The sequence below is a fragment of the Heloderma suspectum genome, chromosome 4 (assembly GCF_057233095.1).
Source record: "Heloderma suspectum isolate Gila_16-S chromosome 4, 16-S_ref, whole genome shotgun sequence".
In the NCBI taxonomy this organism is placed as follows: Eukaryota; Metazoa; Chordata; class Lepidosauria; order Squamata; family Helodermatidae; genus Heloderma; species Heloderma suspectum.
Window position 1 is genome coordinate 256,719,552 of NC_139461.1, and position 23,217 is coordinate 256,742,768.

The following is a 23,217-nucleotide window of genomic DNA, read 5'->3' on the forward strand; positions in this document are numbered from 1 at the left end:
TGCTCAAGAATGGATAACAGTTATTTTCTTGTCAAGTCAAGGAGTTCTCATTCCCGAATGTAACATGCTTGTCTTGGTCTCAGGGTGCTAACCATTGTCTCTTAGAATTAAGCATAGGCCAAGTTGCCAAGACTGATAACGTAAACTCAAGAAAGACTTGTTGCTGGACTCCTAACGATAGTGAAAGAAATACAGACTGTTCTACCACAACAGGGTCAAACTACTATACCATGAACCTGCTTATAGAACTCTGGGCTTTCTGTCACCTCCCTTGTCATATCAGGGTAGGGCAGAATGAGAGAGAGAGAGAGAGAGAGGAACCAACTACCCACGGTGAAGTGTTGTGGCTTAGAGTATTTCCTGTTCTTTAAAAAAAAAAAAAAACCAGCAGCAAAGTGCAGTCGTACGAATGAAGATGACAGTTACAGCATGTTAGTACTTGATAACTAAGTAGGCATCTTCTCATTTGTGCCTCAGCAGCAGCAGACCCAGGCCACTCAGATCTTGATGAATTCACTTCAGGCCTGCCACGGAAAAGCAAAGGTAAGGACCCCCATCGTTAGCAGCGACCTTCCATTTTATTTCTCAGTGAACAGAAAGCAAACACACTTAATCTAAAAAAGGAACTTTTACTTTGAGCCTCCGCTGGCATGATTGACAATGTGAAGTTGCAACGTGAACAGGCATTTTTTCCACTGCTTAAACTCGGGAATACGACAGTGCCTGTGAGGAAAAGATAAAGGGCATTTGTATTGGCCCAGAAAGAAAGAACGAACGAACGAAGTCCTTGCATCGATAATAAGACCCCAACAGCTTGTCCAGTTTTGTGGGCAAAATAAAAAACTAGAAAATTCTCAACTTCATTCTTCAAAAACAGTTTGCATTTAAGTTATGGCTTTTTCAGTCAGCTGCACAGTAAAGAATTTCTGAAAACTATGGCACTTGGTCAAGGTAGGTGGGTTGCTCATCTGTCGGTGGGGAAAGTGCCTGTGGATGTAAGTTTGGGGGGCACACAAGTGAATCAGATATCAGGCTGGATAGCAGCCAGGACAACAGGCTTCAAATCCCATCTTGAAACATTGTCCAGTTTTAGGTTTGAAACAGATTGATTTCTGAAATAAACATCTGTTGTTATTGTTATAAAGGCAATGCATGAACTATACACACTCCTTCAATCTTTTTTGAAAAATCAAAACAACAAAAACCCTAAACACACAGACAAAACACTGCATTTCCTGGTGGGCAATAGAAGTGAGTGTGGGGTGATCACCATACTTGTGGTGGCCATTTTTCTTTTCTTTCTCCTTCATTTTTGAATATCGTGATAAAATGCTCTTGGTACATAGCTTGTCTGATTTGTTCAAACAAGCACAAATGGCAGCTTTTCATCATTGTCTGGCTTCATCTACATGAATCTGGGTTGCCTTTCTGCCTTGAGAGTGGTAAGGCAGAAAATGGAGGAGAAAAATGGTGGCGTGAAAGGTTTGAAATAATGAATATAATATAAAAGGATGCCTCAGGTAGATAAATTATCTCATTTAGTAGCATGTCCTCATCAGGACATCTCAGCTGAGAATATTCAATTAGTGTATCCACATCTGTCTTATGAAAAACACTGAAGAAAATCAACGACAAGGGGAAAACATCTAAATGTGCAAACTAAGTCAAAGACAATCTAAATGCTAAAAAATGAAGGAAATGCAACAAAAATGACCAATTTCTGTCCTCGGTGCCCAACACCAGAGCTTTACTTTTGTACTGCAACATCAGATAGTAAATGGATTTCTGAAAAATTAAAAGTGGTCACAAGCCTAACAACCATGTGAAAATGCAAATGTGAAAATAAGGTATACATGGGATAGCTAATACTTTGGAAGACAGAAACAAAATTCAAAGTGATCTGGATAGACTGGAACGCTGGACAGAAAACAACAGAATGACATTTAATAGGGATAAATGCCAAGTTCTGCACCTAGGAAAAAGAAACCAAATGCACAGTTACAAGATGGGGGATACGTGGCTCAACCACACTACAAGCGAGAAGGATCTTGGAATTGTTGTCGATCACAAGCTGAATATGAGCCAACAATGTGATGTGGCTGTAAAAAAGGCAAATGCTATTTTGGGCTGCATTAATAGAAGCATAGCTTCCAAATCCTGGGAAGTACTAGTTCCCCTCTACTCAGCACTGGTTAGGCCTCATCTGGAGTACTGCGTCCAGTTCTGGGCACCACACTTTAAGAAGGATGCAGACAAACCGGAGAAGGTTCAGAGGAGGGCAACAAAGATGATCAGGGGACTGGAAACAAAGCCCTATGAAGAGAGACTGAAAGAACTGGGCATGTTTAGCCTTGAGAAGAGAAGACTGAGGGAGATATGATAGCACTCTTCAAGTACTTGAAAGGTTGTCACAGAGAGGAAGGCCAGGATCTCTTCTTGATCATCCCAGAGTGCAGGACACGGAATAATGGGCTCAAGTTACAGGAAGCCAGATTCCGGCTGAACATCAGGAAAAACTTCCAGACTGTAAGAGCAATACGACAATGGAACCAATTACCTGGGGAGGTGGTGGGCTCTCCCACACTGGAGGCCTTCAAGACGAGGCTGGACAGCCATTTGTCAGGGATGCTCTGACTTGGATTCCTGCACTGAGCAGGGGGTTGGACTCGATGGCCTTGTAGGCCCCTTCCAACCCTACTATTCTATGATTCTATGATTCTATACCTGAGGAAAAATCTAAGCAATTACATTTTACTGTGATAGCAACTGGCATATTTCTTCCATTTTATTTTATTGTTTGTGAACCTTACATCTGGTGGCAATTACTGAATTATTTGTTGTTGTTGTTCAGTCGTTCAGTCGTGTCCGACTCTTCGTGACCCCATGGACCATAGCACGCCAGGCCTTCCTGTCCTGCGCTCTCTCCTGGAGCGTGCTCAAGTTCATATTCATTGCATCAGTGATGCTATCTAGCCATCTCATCCTCTGCCATCCCCTGAATTATTTATGTAACACCTATTGTAAAAAAAAGGTAAAGGTGTCCCCAACCAGTCATGTCCGACTCTAGGATGCGGTGCTCATCCCCGTCTCTAAGCCGAAGAGCCAGCGCTGTCCGAAGACGCTTCCGTGGTCATGTGGCCAGCATGACTGAACACCAAGGTGCACGGAACGCTGTTACCTTTCCCGCCGAGGCGGTACCTATTTATCTACTTGCAATTTCTTGCTTTCGAACTGCTAGGTTGGCAGGAGCTGGGACTGAAGATGGGAGCTCACTCCGTCACGCGGCACTTGGGTCTCGAACTGCTGTCCTGCTGACCTTCCGGTCTGCAGTTCAGCGTCTTAACCACTAAGCCACCGCGGCCCCTAACACCTATTGTAACCTCTACCAATTGGCTACCTCATGCCATTGTACAGAGGTATGGATAACAAAGTGGCCAGTGAGGGCAGGAATTTTTTGGTTTAGTATTTTTTGCCCTTTAATAGTTAAATTATCCCAATTTTATGTCTTCACTTTGCACTTAATCACATTTGTGTACAAATACTGCTATTAAATCCATCAGCCTTTTTGAGGCTATCCACTAGATTAAGAATATTGTCTGATATGAGGAAGAGCTTGGTGTATAGGCTGTGAATGACAGAAAAAGAGTTAAACACGAGGGGCTGATTTATGAACAAACAGCTATATAAAATCTAACCAAATGAAATTTTAAAAGCGGTCAAGTCATAATTTAAGTACAGCGAGGTGTGTTTCCCTGTGCGGGCACTTCCAGATATCTCCATCCCTGTAGTGATGATAGCACCAGACAGGAAGTGGTAGAAAAAGTACCTCAAAGAAGAGCTACTGTTCATCATTGGCTCTCTTTGATGCTACCATTTTTCACCAAACTTGCCATTCCTCATATTCTGTTCCTGATCCTCTGATACCTTTGGACTAGAAGTTATCAGCACAGATCTTGGTAGAGACCCTGTGTAGATTGGTATTCTCAACATAATGAATCCTGCTGTTCACACATTTTTCTCTTATGTTCCCAGCTGCATAAGAGAAGAGCTTCCCCAATGCCTAACTTACCACTGTAGTACTAAACTGGAAATTATTCAATGGAACATCAAGGAAACAGGAAATTTACAGTACAATAATGCTTTTAGATATTCAATTCTCAATTATCTTGATAATTTTAGGTTGTTATGGAATGTGAGATCAGAGCTAGGGACCATGGGCAACTGAGGCTGGATTTAGATTGATGAGCTATGCCATCGTATAGGTGCTCAGTACTCACAACCCTCTTGGGGTGGGCCTCCAGTCTCCTGTCTCTTTGAAGCTATTCTATTAAAAAAAGGACATTAAAGCCACCGCTAAAAAAACCCTCCAAGCGCAAACATAAAGACAAAACTGTATGCATCCCTCATACTTTTTTAAAAGGTGATTCATTTGAAAGTTATCCTGGGAATCTGCATTTCTGTGGTTGGCTTAGATGGACATGTAAGTAATATACAAATTATTATTTCATATATCTGCCGTTTGTATTAACTCTTTACATTGTTTGTAAGAGACTATTTCCATTGAAGAAGGAAATATTTCTAAGAGGGGAAGCCTGAAAATGAAGTCAAACATTTTAAAAAAAGTATTCTGAATAAAGATTGCATTGCACACCATAATTGGAAATGGCTTCATGCTTTCTAAGGTGACATACACAATCACACATTTGTTGTAGACTGCTGCAAATTTTACTGGCTCTTGCTGTGAGTGGTGTTGGATCCAATATGAGCAGTGTGTAGCAGCATTCTTAGATGCCAACAGACTTTCTCCTTCAAAATTCAGGGAGCAGGGAGTTCTGGTTGCTTTGAATAATAGGGTGGCCATGTGTCCTATTTTACTGTGGACAGTCCTCTGTGTGAAGGCATCCTCTATTTCAAAGGCTGTCCAGCCAAGTCTGGTTTAAAGATAAGAAAGCAAAAGAAGGGAGAGCAGGGGCCTTGAATTTGCCCATCGACTGTTGGTGCCTAGACAAAAGACTGAGCAGGCATACAGGTCACTTGGTCATTGTCTTTCCCATAATGGTGAAATGTGTTTTATTTCTATTTAAATTATATTAATACATTTGTATATTTTTCTATAAATTAGCATATGCAAATTTTATGCAAATCTGTATCATCTTTTGCCTCCTTTGGAGATGAATTTACTCTTTTTTGTGATGCATGTGGCCACCCTATAGGATAATATTAGTTAATCAAAGTACAGATTCCAGAATACTGTACAGGTATCTGTGTCCCCATCCCCCATTCCCCTTGTGGGACAAACAGCAGCTTGGGGAGGAAGCCATCTAAGTTGGGAAATGGCAAGGCAGGGGTGTTAACTCCCCCCACCCCCCACCACACACACACACCCCAGTACCACTACTCTGATCCAGTTTGGGAGACTACATTTAGTGAACATCAATGTCAGGAGATTCATTCAGAGTTCTGGGATGTAATGTGTAGTTTGGCTCTGGGTCTGCAACAGTTACACAATTGTGCCAACTAACCAATGAAGAGAGTATGGGGCAGATCTCTGGTATACCACAATGGGTGAAATAGATGACCAACATACCAGAGAAGACCATGGCCAGTTTTTTCTTCTCCTTCTATGGCTGCTGTTGCTCCACCAGTAGTTACTGCCTAGTTTTGTTACTAGGGGGTGAAGACCTAACCTTCCATTCATTGCTGCAGTACTTTCCCACTACTTCCTGGATACTTTTTTTTAGAGAAGCAGATGGTTAAGAAATTCTCACAAACTTGAAAGTTTATTCATAATATTGTTAATACTGTTGGTTCAAAGAGGTCAATAAAACATGCCCCCTATATTTAGAGTCGTTGTCCTTCTCTTAAGAAAAAAAATATGGCTTTTAAAAAAAGATTCTGTTGCTTTTAAGCTTGCAAAGTTCCCATCTTGTTTTTAAAGCTATAAAGCCCTCTATTGTGCGTTATTTTAGATTATCTATGGGTGTTTGTATCTAGAAGTATTTTAGATTATCCACAGGTGGCTTTAATTGCAATTAAATTAAATTAAATTGCACGTGTGTGAATTGCAACTGAATCTCCCCCTTAAAATAATGTCCAGTTTTCACCATGAAATCAAGAACATGGCAGTTTTTAGCACTGCCTTTTACTGTTATTCTTGTATATAATAGTTAACGACCCTAGACATTTTGAACCGAAGGGCAGCACAGAACTGTTTAAAATAAATACCTACTCCGCACTGAGTGGAGAAGGTATTTCCCCAGACTATGGTCGTATGCCTTAGGCATTAAATATGGAAAAGCGGGGTATCAATTTAGAAACAAACCAGCGGTGTTGTCTTTTAAGTAACAGCTTGCCTTCCTGATTACATTGATATCCCACCTTTCCTATGTAATACCCAAGGCCATAAAACTATAGTTTAGGGAATATCTTCCCTACTCCATATCAGCTACCATAGATTGCTATTACTTACCAAGTGATGGAGCACTCCTATGGCTCCTAGACAGAGTTCGGGAATTCGCACTCCCCTCCCCTCGCAGCTGGCGTGGCTGCCTCTCCAAGGTCACAAAGGGGGTGATCCTGTGGGCAGGGAAGGGAACGGAGAGGCCAGCTTGCATTCTCTCCCCATCAGCGATGCCTCAGCTAGATGGGTGAAAAAGCCCATCTACCTGAAATGCAGAGCGGGAGGTGTGGCAGAGACAAGGATGGCCTCTGCTGCGCCTCCCGCTCTGCACTGGATACTCGTCAGCCTCCGAGTTTGGAGACTTACGACTATCAAGGGCGGATCCCATAGGATTGCACCCTAACATAGGGAAGACTTGCCATTGAGAAGTTCCCCGAACTTTACCACACCTTAAAATGCATGACATGTGAAAGGGGGATGGGGGAATCAACCATGTTTTCTTTAATATATGTGACCAAGCAAATCCACGATAGAGAACTTTGCCACTTGGTAAGCTGGTTATCTGTATTTGACCAGCATCAGATGTACTACAGAAGTTTGTGTGAGTACAAGAATAAATATCCAGTATCCAGATATGCAGGAAGTCCTGAAGGATGGTCAACATGTGATATGAAATGAAGGAGGGGTAGAGGGGAACTAAATAGTTTTCCTGTCCTAGCTTTTTGCAGAATTCCACCTCTAAACGGAAAAGGAACTTAACTCCCAGTAGGCAATATTTCACCTTGGCCTGCTGTATGTATACACAGTAAAATGAGGTGGTAGAATCCTGAATGGAAAGAGTGGGCTGTACCATTTCAGGCTGTGGGGTAGTGTCACATTTTTTATCGCTTCTCCACACTGAAAACAAAACAAAACAAAACATCAAAAGGAAGAGAGAGGGAGAGAGACTCTGCCAATAAACTAACAGACTAGCTCATCAGGAAGAGAGGCTCAATCCACTCCCTACAGTGCTGGTTTCTACCTGAAGAAAGTTTGGAGTTTCTTTCTTTCTTTCTTTCTTTCTTTCTTTCTTTCTTTCTTTCTTTCCTTCCTTCCTTCCTTCCTTCCTTCCTTCCTTCCTTCTGTTCATTCTTTTTCTTTTACATAGGAGAGCATTCAACTGTCATTCAAATACAACAGGATGCTAACACCTCATTCACCCTCCTGCTACATGTTGCTCTCAGCAATCCTTTGAAAGTGAGAGGGGAATCGCTTTATCTGCCAAGAGGGTAGACCTCCCCCTGAACCCGAGATGTGAGGTTTGATCTAAAGAGGAGGTGAAATAAAGCTGGTGCAATAGGCCTAGGAAGCCACCTAGGCCACAGGCCTGGAGATCCCAAACTGCCTTACTTGAATGGAGACTTAAGGAGGCCATTGCAGAATAGCCTGATCAAAATGCTGAAGCGAGATACAATGCATAGCTGTAAGAGGGGTATATATTTAACAAACTGCCTGTAATGGACATCTGTTTAAGAGGTACAGTGCTTATTTTCCCAGGGTGCGCACACATCAGTGGCACGCACTGAAATGAAAAAAACTGATCAGCTTTTATTGAAATAAGTGTGTGTGTGGGGGGGGGGGGGGTAATGGCAGTAAGTGTCTTTAAATATATCTAACCTGGTTTAAAATGAAATCTATATTTAATTCGAACATCTTAAACCTCTGAATCTCTTAAAACTGAGTCCATGGCCCTCTATGATAAACACTGAGTGGTTTGCCTTTTATATAAGAGCCAAACTCCATGAAGTATTATTCTTTGGTTTGGCTATTTTAATAACAGCCATCATGTAGAGGATGAGTCAGATTGGGACCAAGTGTTGGGGGAGGAGTGGGATTTAACCCTTTGCCTTTGCTGTAGTCCAATTCAAATCAGTCCCCTCATGCCTGCTATTCTCAGTTTGGGGAAAAGCTTCTGTTGGTGTCAATATATCAACAATAGGTTTGGTTATGGTTCTTACTGATGTTTTAGTCGTCCTACCTTGTTTTAATATTTTAATGAACATAGTTTTTAGCTGTTTTATATTTTCTCAGTTTTTTAATAATGTTGTAAGTTGCCTTGGATCTTTTTAAAAAGAGAGGTGTCGAAGAAGCAGCAGCAGCAGCAGCTACTGTCCAGTGCAGTAACAATTACCATTAGGCCAGAGCCCAAAGAGCTGCGTAAGTTCATACAAGGAGCATGCTACTCATACAATTGTTTGTTTGTTTTTATTCATTTTATTCATGTTTTTCATTGAAAAATTATCCTCTCCCTCATGACACATCATAAACTGCTTTTGAAATGTCCCTCAGCTTGCCATGTGCAATGAGGGGCTATTGCTCAAGAGAAACAACTTTTCATCACCAGCATCCTCTGGGCTCACAGAGCTATTCATGATTCTTTGGGTCCCGGCTTTAATCTTAAGGTAAATTATCTTATAATATCCTTGCATATGTAGAGAGAGAATCAAACAGAACTCCATTAATTTCACAATTGCCCTCCTCGTGTTTTGTGTCTAGCTGGAAAAGTGTTTTAGCGATAATTAGAAGATCAGTGTCTGTTGGAACTGAGGATGCATGACTAAAGGATTTGGATTATGATTATGTGGCATAAATGCTCCAATTATCAGAACAAATAATGCTAATAATAATCTTCTACAACAACAACAACAACATAATAATAATAATAAATGCTTAACTCCCAATAGGTGAAATCTCTGCAGATCCTGCACATTTGTCAAATCCAGAAGTCACAACTCATCAAGAAAAGTAGGTAGCTCATATCATACAAAACCACCCACTGAATTTGTGAGAAATTATATTTAGATTCTGCAGATACCTCTGCATCAAACTTTTTAAACTCTTTACCTCTGTTTCCTGCGGGCCATTTACATGGGAAGTTTTTGATGCTGCTGTGGCTTCAAGTTTGTTAGGGGCACATGGCATCATGGCCACTCTGTAACCACCCTGTCGAGGGCTCCTTGGAGGTCTCTCTCAGTCTAAACCAGTAGCCAAGTCCAGACACAGACAAAGGAATTCCTTTCAAAGCTTTATTCTTCTTTTACAACTTAACAACTATACCGATTGCAACTAGATCTGAGCAGCACAGTACCTATGCCCTAAGTTGGAACAGTTGGTCCCCGTTTGAAGGGGAATTACTGGCAGACCCCTGAACTTAAGGACTAGGGAGAGTCCCTCCCCTTTTCCCTTGGAGCCTCTGGGCGCAGCCGTTGTTTGCGCGCCAACCTGGCACTTTGCCTCCTTTCCGCGCCCTCCATCTGGCGCCGCTCTCTGCGTCTGCGTCGCACATCCACTAAGTCTGCTATCTGTGCTTGGTCACTCCCTGGACTACTAACTAAACTAGGAATGCTGGTGGGAGGAATCTCCGTCAGCTGTTGGTCCTGGGAAAGAGGAGCGTGCTCCTCTCGCAGGAGCGACTGCTCTTCCTCAGAATCAGAACTAGTCTGGGATTCTATGGGCTCAGTGTCCACCCTGACACACCCCAGAGTTTACCTGTAGGGAAGCCGCATTTTTGCAGAGTATTTTTACCTTGTTGTTGTTTTTTAATTTGGCTCCCCTGTGATTGAGATGTTGTGTGTGCCCAGCCCTCTGCTTTAAATTCGGTATGATGGCATTCCTAGGGGTATGTCTTTCATCTGGCTGTGCCCTAGGTAACTAGAGTAACTTGCCTGCCTTTCCAGTGCTCTTTCAAGCCTTCAGAATCACCCTGCACTTTTTTTTCACCAATGACTAATTCGCTTCTGTGATGATGCACTTCTTTGATGTTTGCATTACTTTGCTTCCTTGATGTCATGTGAAATCGGTTATCGCAATATCCCCAATATTGTGTAAAGTTGCTTCTCTGATGCATAAGAGCTTTATCACTGTAGTGATCAGGCGAAGTCTCAGGATCAAGGGAGCCTGTCATTGCGAGCAGGGAGAAATTGCCCAGAGAAGGAGAAAGGTGGTAGAAGATATAACTCTGGGACAGTTTGCTGGAATGGGGAGAAATTGGGGGGTGGGCTGCTCTCGGGGGGAACCTTCAGATGCTGCACTTGAGAATCAGGGATTTTGGCTTCTTCAGGGAAATCTGTGCACATTGGGAAAAATGAGGTGGGAACAATAACTCCGCAATAGTTTGCTGGAATGGGGGGTTGGGGTGAAATTTCGGGGGAGGGGGTTCTCCTAGGGAGCTGTCAGATGCTGCACTCGAGAATCGGGGATTTTGGCTTCTTCGGGCAAAAGTGTACACATTGGGGAAAAGGTGGAGAGAGGAATAAACTTGTAAACTGCCCTTCATAAATATTTATCTCAGGGCAGTTTATAATACAATTTAAAATCCAAAACAACAATAATAAAGATATACTATGAAACATTAAAAAGCAATGAAGTGATGAAACAGGAGAGTGGGGGAAATTAAATTACTAGTGTTTACAAATATGAATTCTTCAAAATGCCCAAGACAGAGAAAATGTCTTAGCCTGACCTGTAAAAGGGTCAGGTGCTGGGCAAGCTTCCACAGTTGTATTCCACAGATTAAAAAGCCCTCTCCTCAGTTGCCACCCACCTTATGTCTTGATGGTGAGAGATACTCTAAAAGGGGCTTCAATGGAAGAACTTAGTATTCAGCCACGTTGATAGGGGAGTAGATGGTGTCTGGGTCCCAAGACATAAAGGGCTTTAATGATAGAAAGCAGCACCTTGAATTGGGCTTGGAAGAAAATCAGCCAGTGCAGTTCTCTCCCAAAACTGGCCAGATATGGGGTACTTCCTGGCAAGGATTTTTTATTGTGCAGTCACCCAGACTCATTCACTGAATTTTTACAGGGAAAAGGGGTCCATAAGTCACCATCTTCCATTTGTAACCCTCCCATGTTTCCCCACCTTCTTTTTTTCTGGCCACAAAATAAACTGTTCAGGAGGGAAAGACGAAATAGCTACGCAGTGCCTTTTGACTGGTAATGCTAGGAGCTGACTGTCAAGAAGCATCCATGTTCCCTGCAAGTCATCCCAATTAAAATCCTGGCCACCACATTTTGAACCGATCTCAGTTTCCATGTGTGCAGGGGTCTAGCACACAGTACAGTTATCATTTGATTACTGTTAATCTGGGATAGGTGTGGGCTAAAATAAAGTGCTGTTAGCCATTAAATTGTAGTGCAAGGCAAATTCCATTCTAACCTTCTTTCCTGAATTCCTCACATGCTCACATGATTCCTGTGTTCCAACCACCATTCTTAGAAAATGCACATGGATTATCCCCCTGATTCAAGGCACAGGGAGTCTCACAGCCAGCAGTGGTGGGAGAACAAGAGTAATATGTGGATCATGGGTTGTTGTTTTTTTGAAGTATGTAGAATTCTTTCCCCCCTTTTCTATTTCTGATAGAAGAGCAAAGTTCCAGAAGTCTTTGGCTCCCTACAACAAGTAAGCTTGCAACATATGAATCGTCAAAGTTTAATGATGAAAGGAGAAGGTTAATAACACGCTCTTCATATAGGCACAGGGTTGCAAGGTAATGCCCAGATAAAGGCACACATTCTTCTGACTGCATTCTGGTACAACCTGCCTATGTCAGTTGGATTATAGTCAGATACACACAGAGAAAGACAGTGTGGAAGCCAAACATATCTCTAGCCCTGAGCTGTAATTTTTAGAGTTCAGGTTTTCATAGAACCATAGAATAGTAGGGTTGGAAGGGGCCTACAAGACCATTGAGTCCAACCGATGCAGGAAAGCTCAATGCAGGAATCCAAGTCAGAGCATTCCTGACAGATGGCTGTCCAGCTTCATCTTGAATGCCTCCAGTGTGGGAGAGCCCACTACCTCCCTAGGAAATTGGTTCCATTGTCATATTGCTCTAACAGTCAGAAAGTTTTTCCTGATGTTCAGCCGGAATCTGGCTTCCTGTAACTTGAGCCCATTATTCCATGTCCTGCACTCTGGGATGATTGAGAAGAAATCCTGGCCTTCCTCTCTGTGACAACCTTTCAAGTACTTGAAGAGCACTATCATATCTCCCCCCAGTCTTCTCAAGGTTAAACATGCCCAGTTCTTTCAGTCTCTCCTCATAGGGCTTTGTTTCCAGTCCCCTGATCATCTTCATTGCCCTCCTCTGAACCCTCTCCAGCTTGTCTGCATCTTTCTTAAAATGTGGTGCCCAGAACTGGACACAGTACTCCAGATGAGGCCTAACCAGTGCTGAGTAGAGGGGAACTAGTACTTCCCGGGATTTGGAAGCTATGCTTCTATTAACGCAGCCCAAAATAGCATTTGCCTTTTTGGCAGCCATATCACATTGTTGGCTCATATTTAGCTTGAGATTCGACAACAATTCCAAGATCCTTCTCGCTTGTAGTGTTGTTGAGCCAAGTACCCCCATCTTGTAACTGTGCATTTGGTTTCTTTTTCCTAGGTGCAGAACTTGGCTTTTATCCCTATTAAATTTCATTCTGTTGTTTTTTACCCAGCGCTCCAGTGTATCAAGATCCCTTTGAATTTTGTTTTTGTCTTCCAGGGTATAAGATATTGCACCCAATTTTGTGTCATCTGCAAATTTGATCAGCATTCCCTGCACTGCCTCCTCCAAGTCATTAATAAAAATGTTGAAGAGCACTGGGCCCAGGACTGAGCCCTGTAGTACCCTACTCGTTACTGTAGATCCCATTGATAAGCGCTCTTTGAGTCCGATTCTGTAGCCAACTGTGGTGGATACACCTGATCGTTGTTTCATCTAGCCCACTTTGAGCTAGTTTGCTCATCAGGATATCATGGGGCACTTTGTCGAAAGCTTTGCTGAAGTCGAGGTATATGATGTCCACAGCATTCCCACAGTCCACAAGGGAGCTGACCTGATCCAAAAATGAGATCAGATTCATCTGGCAGGATTTGTTCTTGACAAATCCATATTGGCTTCGAGTAGGGATGTCAGAGAATTCCGCCACGAATCTCGGGGAGGCCGAATGCCAGCGCATTCGGCCCCCCCGAAATCAGTGGCGGAACGGTCTGCCCGCCCCCCCCCCCCCGGGATGGGACTTACCTTGGGCGGAGTTTCCTGGCGGCAGTGGCGGCAGCGGCGGCCGGTCTTCCGACCAGCTGCCGCCGCCACCATTTCCAGTTAAAAAAACAAAAAAACATGATAGGCTACGTAAAGATTTACGTAGCCTATCACGGCTAGATTTTTAAAAAACACCGTGATAGGCTGCGTAAATGTTTACGTAGCCTATCACGGCTGATTTAAAAGGGAAAAAAAGCACGTATGCAAATGGCGGTGCCCATGGGCGCCGCCATTTGCGTTCCTTATTTTGTCACGTCTTAGTCTACTCAAACATTTACGTAGACTAAGACGGCGAAAATAAGGGGAACGCAAATAGCGTAGCGTCTACGCTGTTTGCATTCCCCTTATTTTCGCCGTCTTAGTCTATGTAAATGTTTACGTAGACTAAGACGTGCCAAAATAAGGAACGCAAATAGTGGCACCCATGGGTGCCGCCATTTGCGTACGCACGTTTTTGTTTTTTTTAAGTCAGCCGTGATAGGCTACGTAAACATTTACGTAGCCTATCACAGCTGACCGCAGGGACGCAAATGGCGGCGGCTACGGCTGCCGCCATTTGCATCCCTGCTAGCCAGCGGCCGGATGTCCGGCTGGCAGAGCCGGCCAGCGGCTCCGCAGAATCCCTGCGGAGCGGAGCCAGCCGGCCAGAATTTCGGAGGGGAGGGACGGAGCGCCTCCCCCCCCGGCCAGAATTTCGGGGGGAGGGATGGAGCGCCTCCCCCCCACCACGAATCACCCCGTCGAAAAGGTAAGTGACTTTCGTACATCCCTAGCTTCGAGTAATCACTGCATTGTTTTCAAGGCGGTTACAGATGGATTGCTTTATCATCTGCTCCAGAATTTTCCCAGGGATTGATGTCAGACTGGCTGGTCTGTAGTTCCCAGGTTCCTCCTTTTTACCCTTTTTGAAGACAGGGACAACATTAGCCCTCCTCCGGTCATCTGGCACGTCACCCGTCCTCCATGATTTCTCAAATTGAATAGACAGCGGTTCTGAGAGTTCTTCTGCCAGTTCCTTTATCACTCTAGGGTGCAGTTCATCTGGCCCTGGAGATTTGAATTCATTCAAAGTAATTAGGTGTTCCTTGACCATATGCCTATCAATTTCAAGCTGCAGTCCTGCCCCTTCAGCCTGTACTTCGCCTTTGCCAGGGGGGTCATAGACCCTCTTTTGGGAGACGACTGAGCCAAAGTAGGAATTGAGCACTTCTGCCTTTTCTTTGTCATCTGTTATCATTTTGCCATCTTTATTTAATAGTTGAACCACTATTTCTTTCATCTGTCTTTTACTATGCATGTACTATGCATTTTTCCCCATGTGCACACTTTTGCCTTGAGAAGCCCAAATCCCTGATTCTTGAGTGCAGCATCTGAAGGCTCCCCTTGAGAGCATCCCATCCTCCCACCCCAATTTCTCCCCATTCCAGCAAACAGTTGCGGAGTTATTGCTTCCACCACCACCACTCCGCCTTTTTCCTTCTCTGGGCACTTTCTCCCTGCTTGCAATAACAGGCTTTCAAGACCTTGCCAGATCGGAGAAGCGACTTTACATAACATCAAAGAAGTGAACTTTACACAATATCGGAGATGTGATTTAACACAACACTGGATAAGTGAAGTAATGTAAACATCAGAGAAGAGCATCATCACGGAGGCTAATTACTGGTGAAATGGGAGTGCAGGGCAAAGGCTGGAAAGGCTCAGTCACAGCCAGGTGAAAGACACACCCCTGGACAGGGCTATCATGCCCAAATAAATGCCAAGGACAGGGTCACACAGCACCAGAAGTGCAGAGAAACATTTAAAGAAATAAAACACAGTAAGTCTCAGAAAATCCAGCTTTTCCACCAGAAATCTAAGGGGTGGCTGCAGATTGGCCACAATGTCATCTGCCGCCAACAACCTCAAAATGCTCCCAATTTGCAGCAAATCCCCTATGAGGACAGCCCCCCATACTCTGTTGTCATTATGTGCAAACTAGACCATTGTCTCCACAGTTGCATGCAAAAGCTCTACAGCCTACATCCTGTTGACATTTTTTTTTTTTTTTTGGTTTCACCAGGAGGGTGACTCTCTGGTGTATTTGGCGGGTGTTGTGCATTGGCGTGGCCTGTGCAATCAGTATGATAACTAGATTTGGCAAGTTCCATGGCCGACATGGCCCCCAGCATGAGAGCTACGAAGAAAAATATGAACGTCGACAGGAGAAACGTGAAAACCTGCGCAGAATGAATAATAGGACCATGTGCCGTCTTGTGGGTAAACACCAGACGAAAGACGTCAAGGAGCCACTTCAAAGCCCCCGTGAGAAAGAGTTCCTCCGAAGAAGGAATTTAATAACTGAAGAGCCCAGAAGGACAGAAGGACAGTTGCCTGCTGGCATAGAGGCATCACTGTTTCCTGACAACAAAACTGGAGATTCGGGGGAGATATCAACTTGGATGAATCTGAGATCATCACCTACCAACCAGGTAATATGTGAGGATTGTGAGGGCAGGGCAGGTGCAACAGGAATTATAGCCCAGTCCTAAACATGTTAATTTGTAAGTCAGCCCCACTGAGTTCAATGGCCCATTTTATTATTTCCTGTTGATCTGGGCTGGGGGATTAGTAATGATTTCTGATTTTAAATTTTGTGAACTGTCTACAAATCTTTGGATATTTGGCAGGATAGAAATGTTTTAATAAATAAATAAAATTCCCTTTGGATAGCCTTTCTAAATTGTCCCAATGTCATTTTCCTTTCCAGTGGAGGGAAAGCTTTAATTTCTGATTCTCCTCCATAATTTTCTTTTTTTTAAATGACAAAGTAGTGCCATTTTGCTCTTTAAAAAATAATAAGAGAAAGTCAATAATTAAAGCTCTCCCCACCTCCATGAGAAGAGAATCTGATACTGGGGTGATTTAGGGAGCCTGTTCCAAGGACAAATTAGAGGTGAATCCAAACTATTTTGGTTTCAACTAACGTGACTTATTTTGTCAGGACTGAGGCCAATACGTTGAAGAGAAACAAATTATTATTTTGTTTCAGGAGTCTTGGAATAACCCTACCTCCCAGCTTCATACCAAATCTGTGCTGCATGACCTCAGTGATACTTTTGAACATGGCAACTCAGAGTCCTCACCTGAAAACATGCTCACTGTGAACGTTTCCAAAAGCTGTAAAGGTAAGCAGCAAAGTATAAAACTAGCCCCACATTTAGCCAATATATGGCTTTGTTGTACGGTATATTTTACAGTATTACATTTGAACTGGTTGAATATTCTTTCAATTGATTTTACAAGGTTTAATATGCAAATATTTTCATTCTAAAGACTCAATAATGGGAATAATTTAATTTGTCCTTCTGTTTCCAGAAATACAGTACATGTAAAAACACTTTAAAATTAATCCTTTTTTAAAATTAAAAACTAAATATTTGTGCCAGAAATCTCTAGTTGTTTCCAAAAGGAAGAACAGTTTTGCTGGAAATATCCAATCATATTTAATTCTCCATTGTTCAAAGCATTTATATGGAATTTCTTCATTTTATGTTTACACAGGTACACAGACCACAACTGAATCAAGTGCAGAAAAGAAAAACTCATGCCAACAGACAGAGTAAGCAAGCACATTACTGTACATCCCACTTTTCCTTGTAGATGGTATCTTTCAGATAGAATACTGGGGATTAGGTACTGATTTTGGGGCATGTTGAATAGAACAGAGATGGGCAGAAATTTTACTCAGAGTCTGCTCCCCCACTTTTGGGGCGCTATCATTTAGAAGGCTTCTGTGTACCTATTCCATCTTTTTCTCCTTAATGGATTTTCCTTGGTAAGAAAAAAAGATATAAGAAACTGTGGGAAAATACAGGAAGATTAGATGTAGAAGACAACTTTGTCTGGACTGGACCTCTTGTAAAATTCTGTAATCAAGGCAAGGCGGTGGCATGATAAAAGCCTCATCTGAAAGCACCCTTGGAATCACTTCTGGAATCAAGATGCCCTAGCTTTTTCATTAAACTCACTAGAATCCAACAGTTAGAAACTCTATAAGATTCCTTAACTTCATAAGACACAATGCACATGCACAAATCTTCCTGCACCAACATTTATTTATTACATTTTTATACCATCCAGTAGCTGAAGCATTCTGGGTGGTTCACAACAATTAACATTGTACAATTAACATATCATCACAACATCAAGCATGCTGATGCAAGAGGATTCTGTCCATGAGCAGCATGGCCTACAACATCAGGGAATGCATTTCTGAACATGTGAAGATATTGTCATGCTACCGTGCCTTTGGAACATTCACAGCATGGCCTGTGATATCATTGAGTCCTTCTTGATCCCTAATTCCAGGCTTCAACAATCCAGCTCGCCATGGCAAGTTAGGCGCCACCCTCTAGCGAGGGTTGAGCAGCCAGCCTTGCTCCCAACTTTGAAGCTACAGAGGTGGGTGAAGATTATCTCAACAGTTGTGCAGCAATCCCTGCCACGTCCCCAGCTCCAAAGCTGGGAGAAAGGCTGCAGGCTGTCTGGCATTTCTGTGGCTCCTGTTCCTGGAGAGCCTTGGCAACAAAGGGCCAAAATCACACACACACACACACACACACACACACACACCACTGCTAAGCTTTCCTGCTCTGGAGTAGGAAAGGCCAGTGAGAGTGTACCTCATCTGCTGCCTGAAGGTGCTGGGGACACTTTCAAGCAGCAGTGCCCAACCAACCAGTCTCTTCACATTCCTTCCCTCAGAAAACACTTGGTGGCCACTTGCCTGAACAGGGGTGAGGAGTGGGAGTTGGGTTGGCAACCCCTACCTAGTTATGAGAGTAGTGGAAGGAGTCTTTAGTAAAATCGTCTAAGTCCTGCTGATTTTCTGTAGAGGGTGAGGCAATTTAAAGGGTAGCATGGGCAGGCAGAGGGAGCTGAATCCTTCACTCCCTCGTGCTTTTTCACTTGTCTATGCGCCATATAACATTACTGCAGCACCCCCAACCCCACTGCTTACAGGGCCTCTTCAGTGGCGCAGTTGATTATGCACATGGGTCTGTCACTGTAACATCTAGTTAGACCCCAGTGCGTTGTTGTATCCAGTGGTGTCATTTTGCTATGCAAAGTGACTACCACTTGCGGAAACTCTGTTTTTATCCTTGCACAAAGTGCCCCCAAGTGTTTCACAACACACCTATCTCTTTTCCCAGGCATTTGGCAGCACATGATGAGTTTTAATCAGTCCTGGATGTGTCTGTAGTTATTACGGACTATTCAAAGTTGTTTTTAGTTATCTGTTGTTTGTGTATATTGTCTTTGTGCTTTTATGTAAATGGCTTTTAAACTTTGTATATTATATTTTAATGTTTTAACTTCTGTAAACCACTCAGAGAGCTTCGGCTATCGGCAGTATAGAAATGGTAATAATAACAACAACAACAACAACAACAGCGCATTGCACAAGCTGTTGTTCAAGCTCTTGCACAATGTGTTGCACAAGTTGTTCTGCAATTCGTTGCACAACTCTTTATGACTTCATTAGACATGGGGCATCTCTACACCAGCCTAAAATCCTACATTTAAAACAGGGCTTTCTGCTTCTGTTTTAAATGCTGGATCACAATGACTCCCTTTTTCACCTGCTTCCTTTCCCCCTCCTTCTCCCCATATCTGAATCTTCCATTATCTTTCATTGATCTCGCTCCTCTTCTTGCCGCTTTTCCTCTTTTCACAGAGGGAACTCAAGTGGAACACAATGGGGTAATTTGATAGCTCATTATCTACGATCTATTTAAAAACAGAACAAAGGGCATTTAGTGCAGGAGATGCCCTAGAGGGTCACGGCGTCATGTAAAGAGCCTGCAAACTTCCATGAGGGAGCAATCTCAATTGCAGGATAAAAGCTCCATGTGAAGAAAGACCAGGTGTTGCTTGCGTTACTTGTGCTGGTTGTGCTAGCAGTTGTGCAGCCATTAGCACTACAATGTTAATTCACATAATGTTGATTATGACCCCGAGCTATCACTTATTACAATAGTGGCATGTCCTGTTTGGTAAAGTCATGTTCTCTCTCTTTTTCAGCTGTGGAATCACAGTTTTAGATAAGGTACGGAAACATGAAATGGTGATGGGAACCCTGTTTCTTTAGACCTTTATGACTGATACTGTACATGCTATATATTAGCATAAACTAGTCCCTAGGAATAAAGTACTTTCAATGGTATAAACTACAAGCAGACTTAATTGAGTTGTATGATCACCTCTATATGTTAATTTCCACTACCCACACAAGGTTTTCAGCAGCTTGCTCAGTTGAGGTAGAAAACGTTTGCTAATACTTGGGCATCGTTCTTACTGTATGAATGGATCATCTTCATGCAAGCCAAGGATTTGATTTGGATCCTTTGAGAGCAAGTTATTATATTAATATTGTATTAGAAGAACAAATCATCAGCCACAAATTCTTCCCCTATCTGATTATGAATATGGATGGGAGCCCACCAAGTCCTCAATAAACCTTCTGTTTTTACTAGTGATGGGCAAACTACCCTTAGCTCAATTTGGCATTTGGCATCACAAGCATTTTTGGAGAATGGTTTAACAGCATTCATTTTCCCCCCAATGCAGTCGAACTAAGCTCTGGGAAGCTTCTCAACCCCAAGAGCCTACATTATGTGTAGCAACTTTTATTATGGTCTCTGCTAGCACAGCCGAGCTCTCTCCCTATCTGTATTTTCTTGACCTCTTTAGCTTATAGTGAGACTTACTTTTTCTGCCATCTGCCTAGGACTGCAAAACTATCTCAGCAGCATGGGCAGTTGTTGCAGTGTTATATACTGTTATTGAGCCATTCGGCATCCTGCCTTCTAGGTAAGCCCAGGGCAGGCCCAAGATATTTTGCTGCCTAAGGTGGAGTGCCAATGGTACCCCACCCCTAGTCATGTTAAGTTATTTTGGCACCTGAAGGAAAAAATTCCACAAACACCTCTCTCCCACCCTAGCACTATAAATATAATAAATTAATTTGCTTCCCTTTCATGAAACCCCAGATCAGTTGCTTGAGGGTGAGGGATTAACTCCCTAAATGGATAACGTTTGAGTTACAGAAGGAATTGGCTTGAATAAAAACCCCTACATTTAGACTTAGTAGTGCCCAACAGTTGTAATACACTCAGTGTATAAAGTGTTTGCTGTGTTATCTCGCCAAAAAAACAGAAGCCTCATGTGGAAGCTGACAGTTTCACAGTGACTTTTGCATTTCCTTGCCAAATGTTAACATTTCCATATTAAACTCAATTAGAATTTATTTCTATTTCAGGAAATTATTCAACTTTCTAACTACCTCAAGGTGAGTAACTAAAACTAATTTAGGACAATCTGTGAGAAGGATTATGCCATGAGTTGTGTGTTCCTTCAGAAAGGACTTTAGCCTCTAGACTTGGGAATCTTTCCCCTTCAGATAGGACCATCACTGAAAATGAAATATTAAATAGAAAGCAACAATGTTAGGAAAGTTACCTCAGATTTTCCATGTATAGGTTTTGCTTTTGCCCTGAAGGTATTAATAAAAACATTACGTAGGGTCAAGAGTTTACCCACATTTCTTGACTTAGCAGATAGCTTGAAGTACAGGAAGCAGTACCTGAGAGAAAAAAGAGAGCATGTGGCTTGGGGCTTTGTGTATATTTCAACAAGATAAAGTCTGCCACCCACTGACACTGCCATTTCCTTGGCCTGCCATTTTGAAGTACCAACAGTGTTAAGTGTAAGGGGTAAAATCCAGAAGTCTTCACTGCCAACAGAACAAACACCATTGAGAGAATGGCTTGTCCTCCTGCCCCCCTGTAGGCCCTCTAGTGGCCCCACTGCATCCTCAAAATCTGCTATAGACGGTTGGGGTACACACTGTAGCAGATTTGGGGGTTCAGGGGAGAGCAGAGGAAGGAGAAGTCCCATCACACAAGCAGAACTCTGCTCACTGAAATGTTGGATGGAACCCAGGGTCTCAAGCAACATTTAATCCATCAGTTGGTTAAATTAATCAATTACCAATCTTTAAAATGCTTCCACTTAATTAGACATCAGATTCTTTAAAATGTTTACATTATTTTAAGTACAAGTAGCTAACATGTATTTCCATTTCTCTCCCACCTAGGAGGGGATCCTCTTCTAAAATGGGGATTTTTTAATATGTGCAGGCATCATCTAAGAAAGGAAGTAGGCTTCTTTCTTCAGAATCATTGGGTTGTATCCAACAATGGCTTCGCGCTAGCAAGGTGCTTCTGCTTGCGCAAGGCGGGGCACCCAGTTTTCACCAATCCTCCTTCCCTACTGCATCCCCGCACTCCATATCCCATACTGTTCCAAACAAGAACAGCTTTCCGTGGATATGGGGGGGGGGGGTCTACAGTAGATACGGGGGATCAGCAAAAATTGGGTGCTCCTCTTTGCCCAAGTGGAAGTGCTTTTGACTAGTGCAAACCTTCATTAGATATAACCCTTTCTTTATTAACATGCAGTTATACACAGACTTAAAAAATGAATCCAATACATTATCCAGTTAATTGACTAAAAGTTCCTTATATCTGGGGCAGCTCTAGTCCCAAGGAGCAGAGAAAGGGAAAGGCCTGAAAAGCTAGGGAGCTTTTGTTGGTCTCTGGAAACTAAGTGCCGCAATGGTCTGTCTCACCTTATATAACATTGGGCTTCGGTCACTCTAACAAGAAAAGTGGCATATATGAAATAGCAACTCAGGCACATATAAGTGAAGAATTTTTGAGAGGCAGCATTACAGCTGGAAGATGGCTGTTTTGTGAGAAACATGATTAGTAAGTGCAGGTCAGCAGCAGGCTCATGGGAGCTGGGACACAATTTTATATACAATCAGAGCCCCCAGAAGGGGCTTGTCAGGGAGCCAGAGTTCTTTGTGAAGCTGTCAAGATGCCCAGAACCATCCTAGCACCAGTTTCTTCATGCTTCCTTTTGGAGGAAAAAAAACCACACCTCTTGGGAGATTAAGGAAAGCCTCACTACTGATACAGCTGATGGGGTTAGGGAAATAAGTTCTGGCAGTGCCTGAGATACCTTTGGTACACTTTGCCGAGTCAGATTTCTTTATTTCATTTTTAGGAGGCGCTGCATCGAGAGCTACTCCTGAAGCAGAAGATGGTGATTTTACAGGAGTTTTTAGCCATGCTGCTGCAAGCAGCAGAAAAATCTTGGAAGGTATCAGATGGCCAGGCTGAGATTACTAATATCTGTACCTACACATTTTATCAGTGTCTTGCTGGGCAAGGATAGGCAACATGGTGCCCATGGACACCACAGCACCTGCGGACACCTCCCCCTGTGCCTGTGAAGTGCCCTGCATGATACCAGTAATTTTTATTTATTTATTTAATTAACCCATTTTTGTGGGTGGCCGGGAGCACTTCACAGTAAATCCCTGGCCTCCAGCCACCTGCCATCTTTATTCACTGGAATGGTTACGGACTCCATGTGGACACAGAGACATTCTTAGGAAGTAAAGATAGTACTGGCTGGAGGCCATCACTAAGCTCTGAACCCTCCAGGCCACCAGGGGAGAAAAAAAAAAAACAGGAAGGAAGGAAGCTTTGGATCCCGTTATTGCTGCTGGTAGGCAGGGAAACTTGGGGATGGCAGTGGGGAAATGGGGAGGATTGGAGGTGACCTGCAGAGAACTAGGTGACAACCCAATGGCATGGGAGGTGGAGGCAGTGAGGCTGAGTCTGGGCTGGGA

General features: G+C 43.1%; 1 protein-coding gene across 12 annotated transcripts in view; it reads left to right on the forward strand.

The window, feature by feature from the left end:
• The first annotated feature begins 296 nt into the window (after positions 1 to 296).
• Positions 297 to 23,217, forward strand: part of TRAF3IP3 (TRAF3 interacting protein 3) — a 46,063-nt gene continuing 23,142 nt past the window's right edge. The window contains exons 1-10 of one of the 12 annotated variants that reach the window (XM_084853417.1): positions 7,541 to 7,915; positions 8,514 to 8,596; positions 8,729 to 8,841; positions 9,124 to 9,184; positions 15,535 to 15,943; positions 16,504 to 16,639; positions 17,016 to 17,073; positions 19,539 to 19,563; positions 20,776 to 20,805; positions 22,587 to 22,682. In XM_084853417.1, the coding sequence (XP_084709543.1) occupies positions 15,596 to 15,943; positions 16,504 to 16,639; positions 17,016 to 17,073; positions 19,539 to 19,563; positions 20,776 to 20,805; positions 22,587 to 22,682 (693 nt within the window). In that variant the 5' untranslated portion in view covers positions 7,541 to 7,915; positions 8,514 to 8,596; positions 8,729 to 8,841; positions 9,124 to 9,184; positions 15,535 to 15,595. Of the gene's footprint in view, positions 544 to 7,525; positions 7,916 to 8,470; positions 8,597 to 8,728; positions 8,842 to 9,123; positions 9,185 to 15,534; positions 15,944 to 16,503; positions 16,640 to 17,015; positions 17,074 to 19,538; positions 19,564 to 20,775; positions 20,806 to 22,586; positions 22,683 to 23,217 lie in introns of those variants that run through there. The other 11 variants (XM_084853418.1, XM_084853419.1, XM_084853422.1 and 8 more) reach the window with 11 other exon arrangements.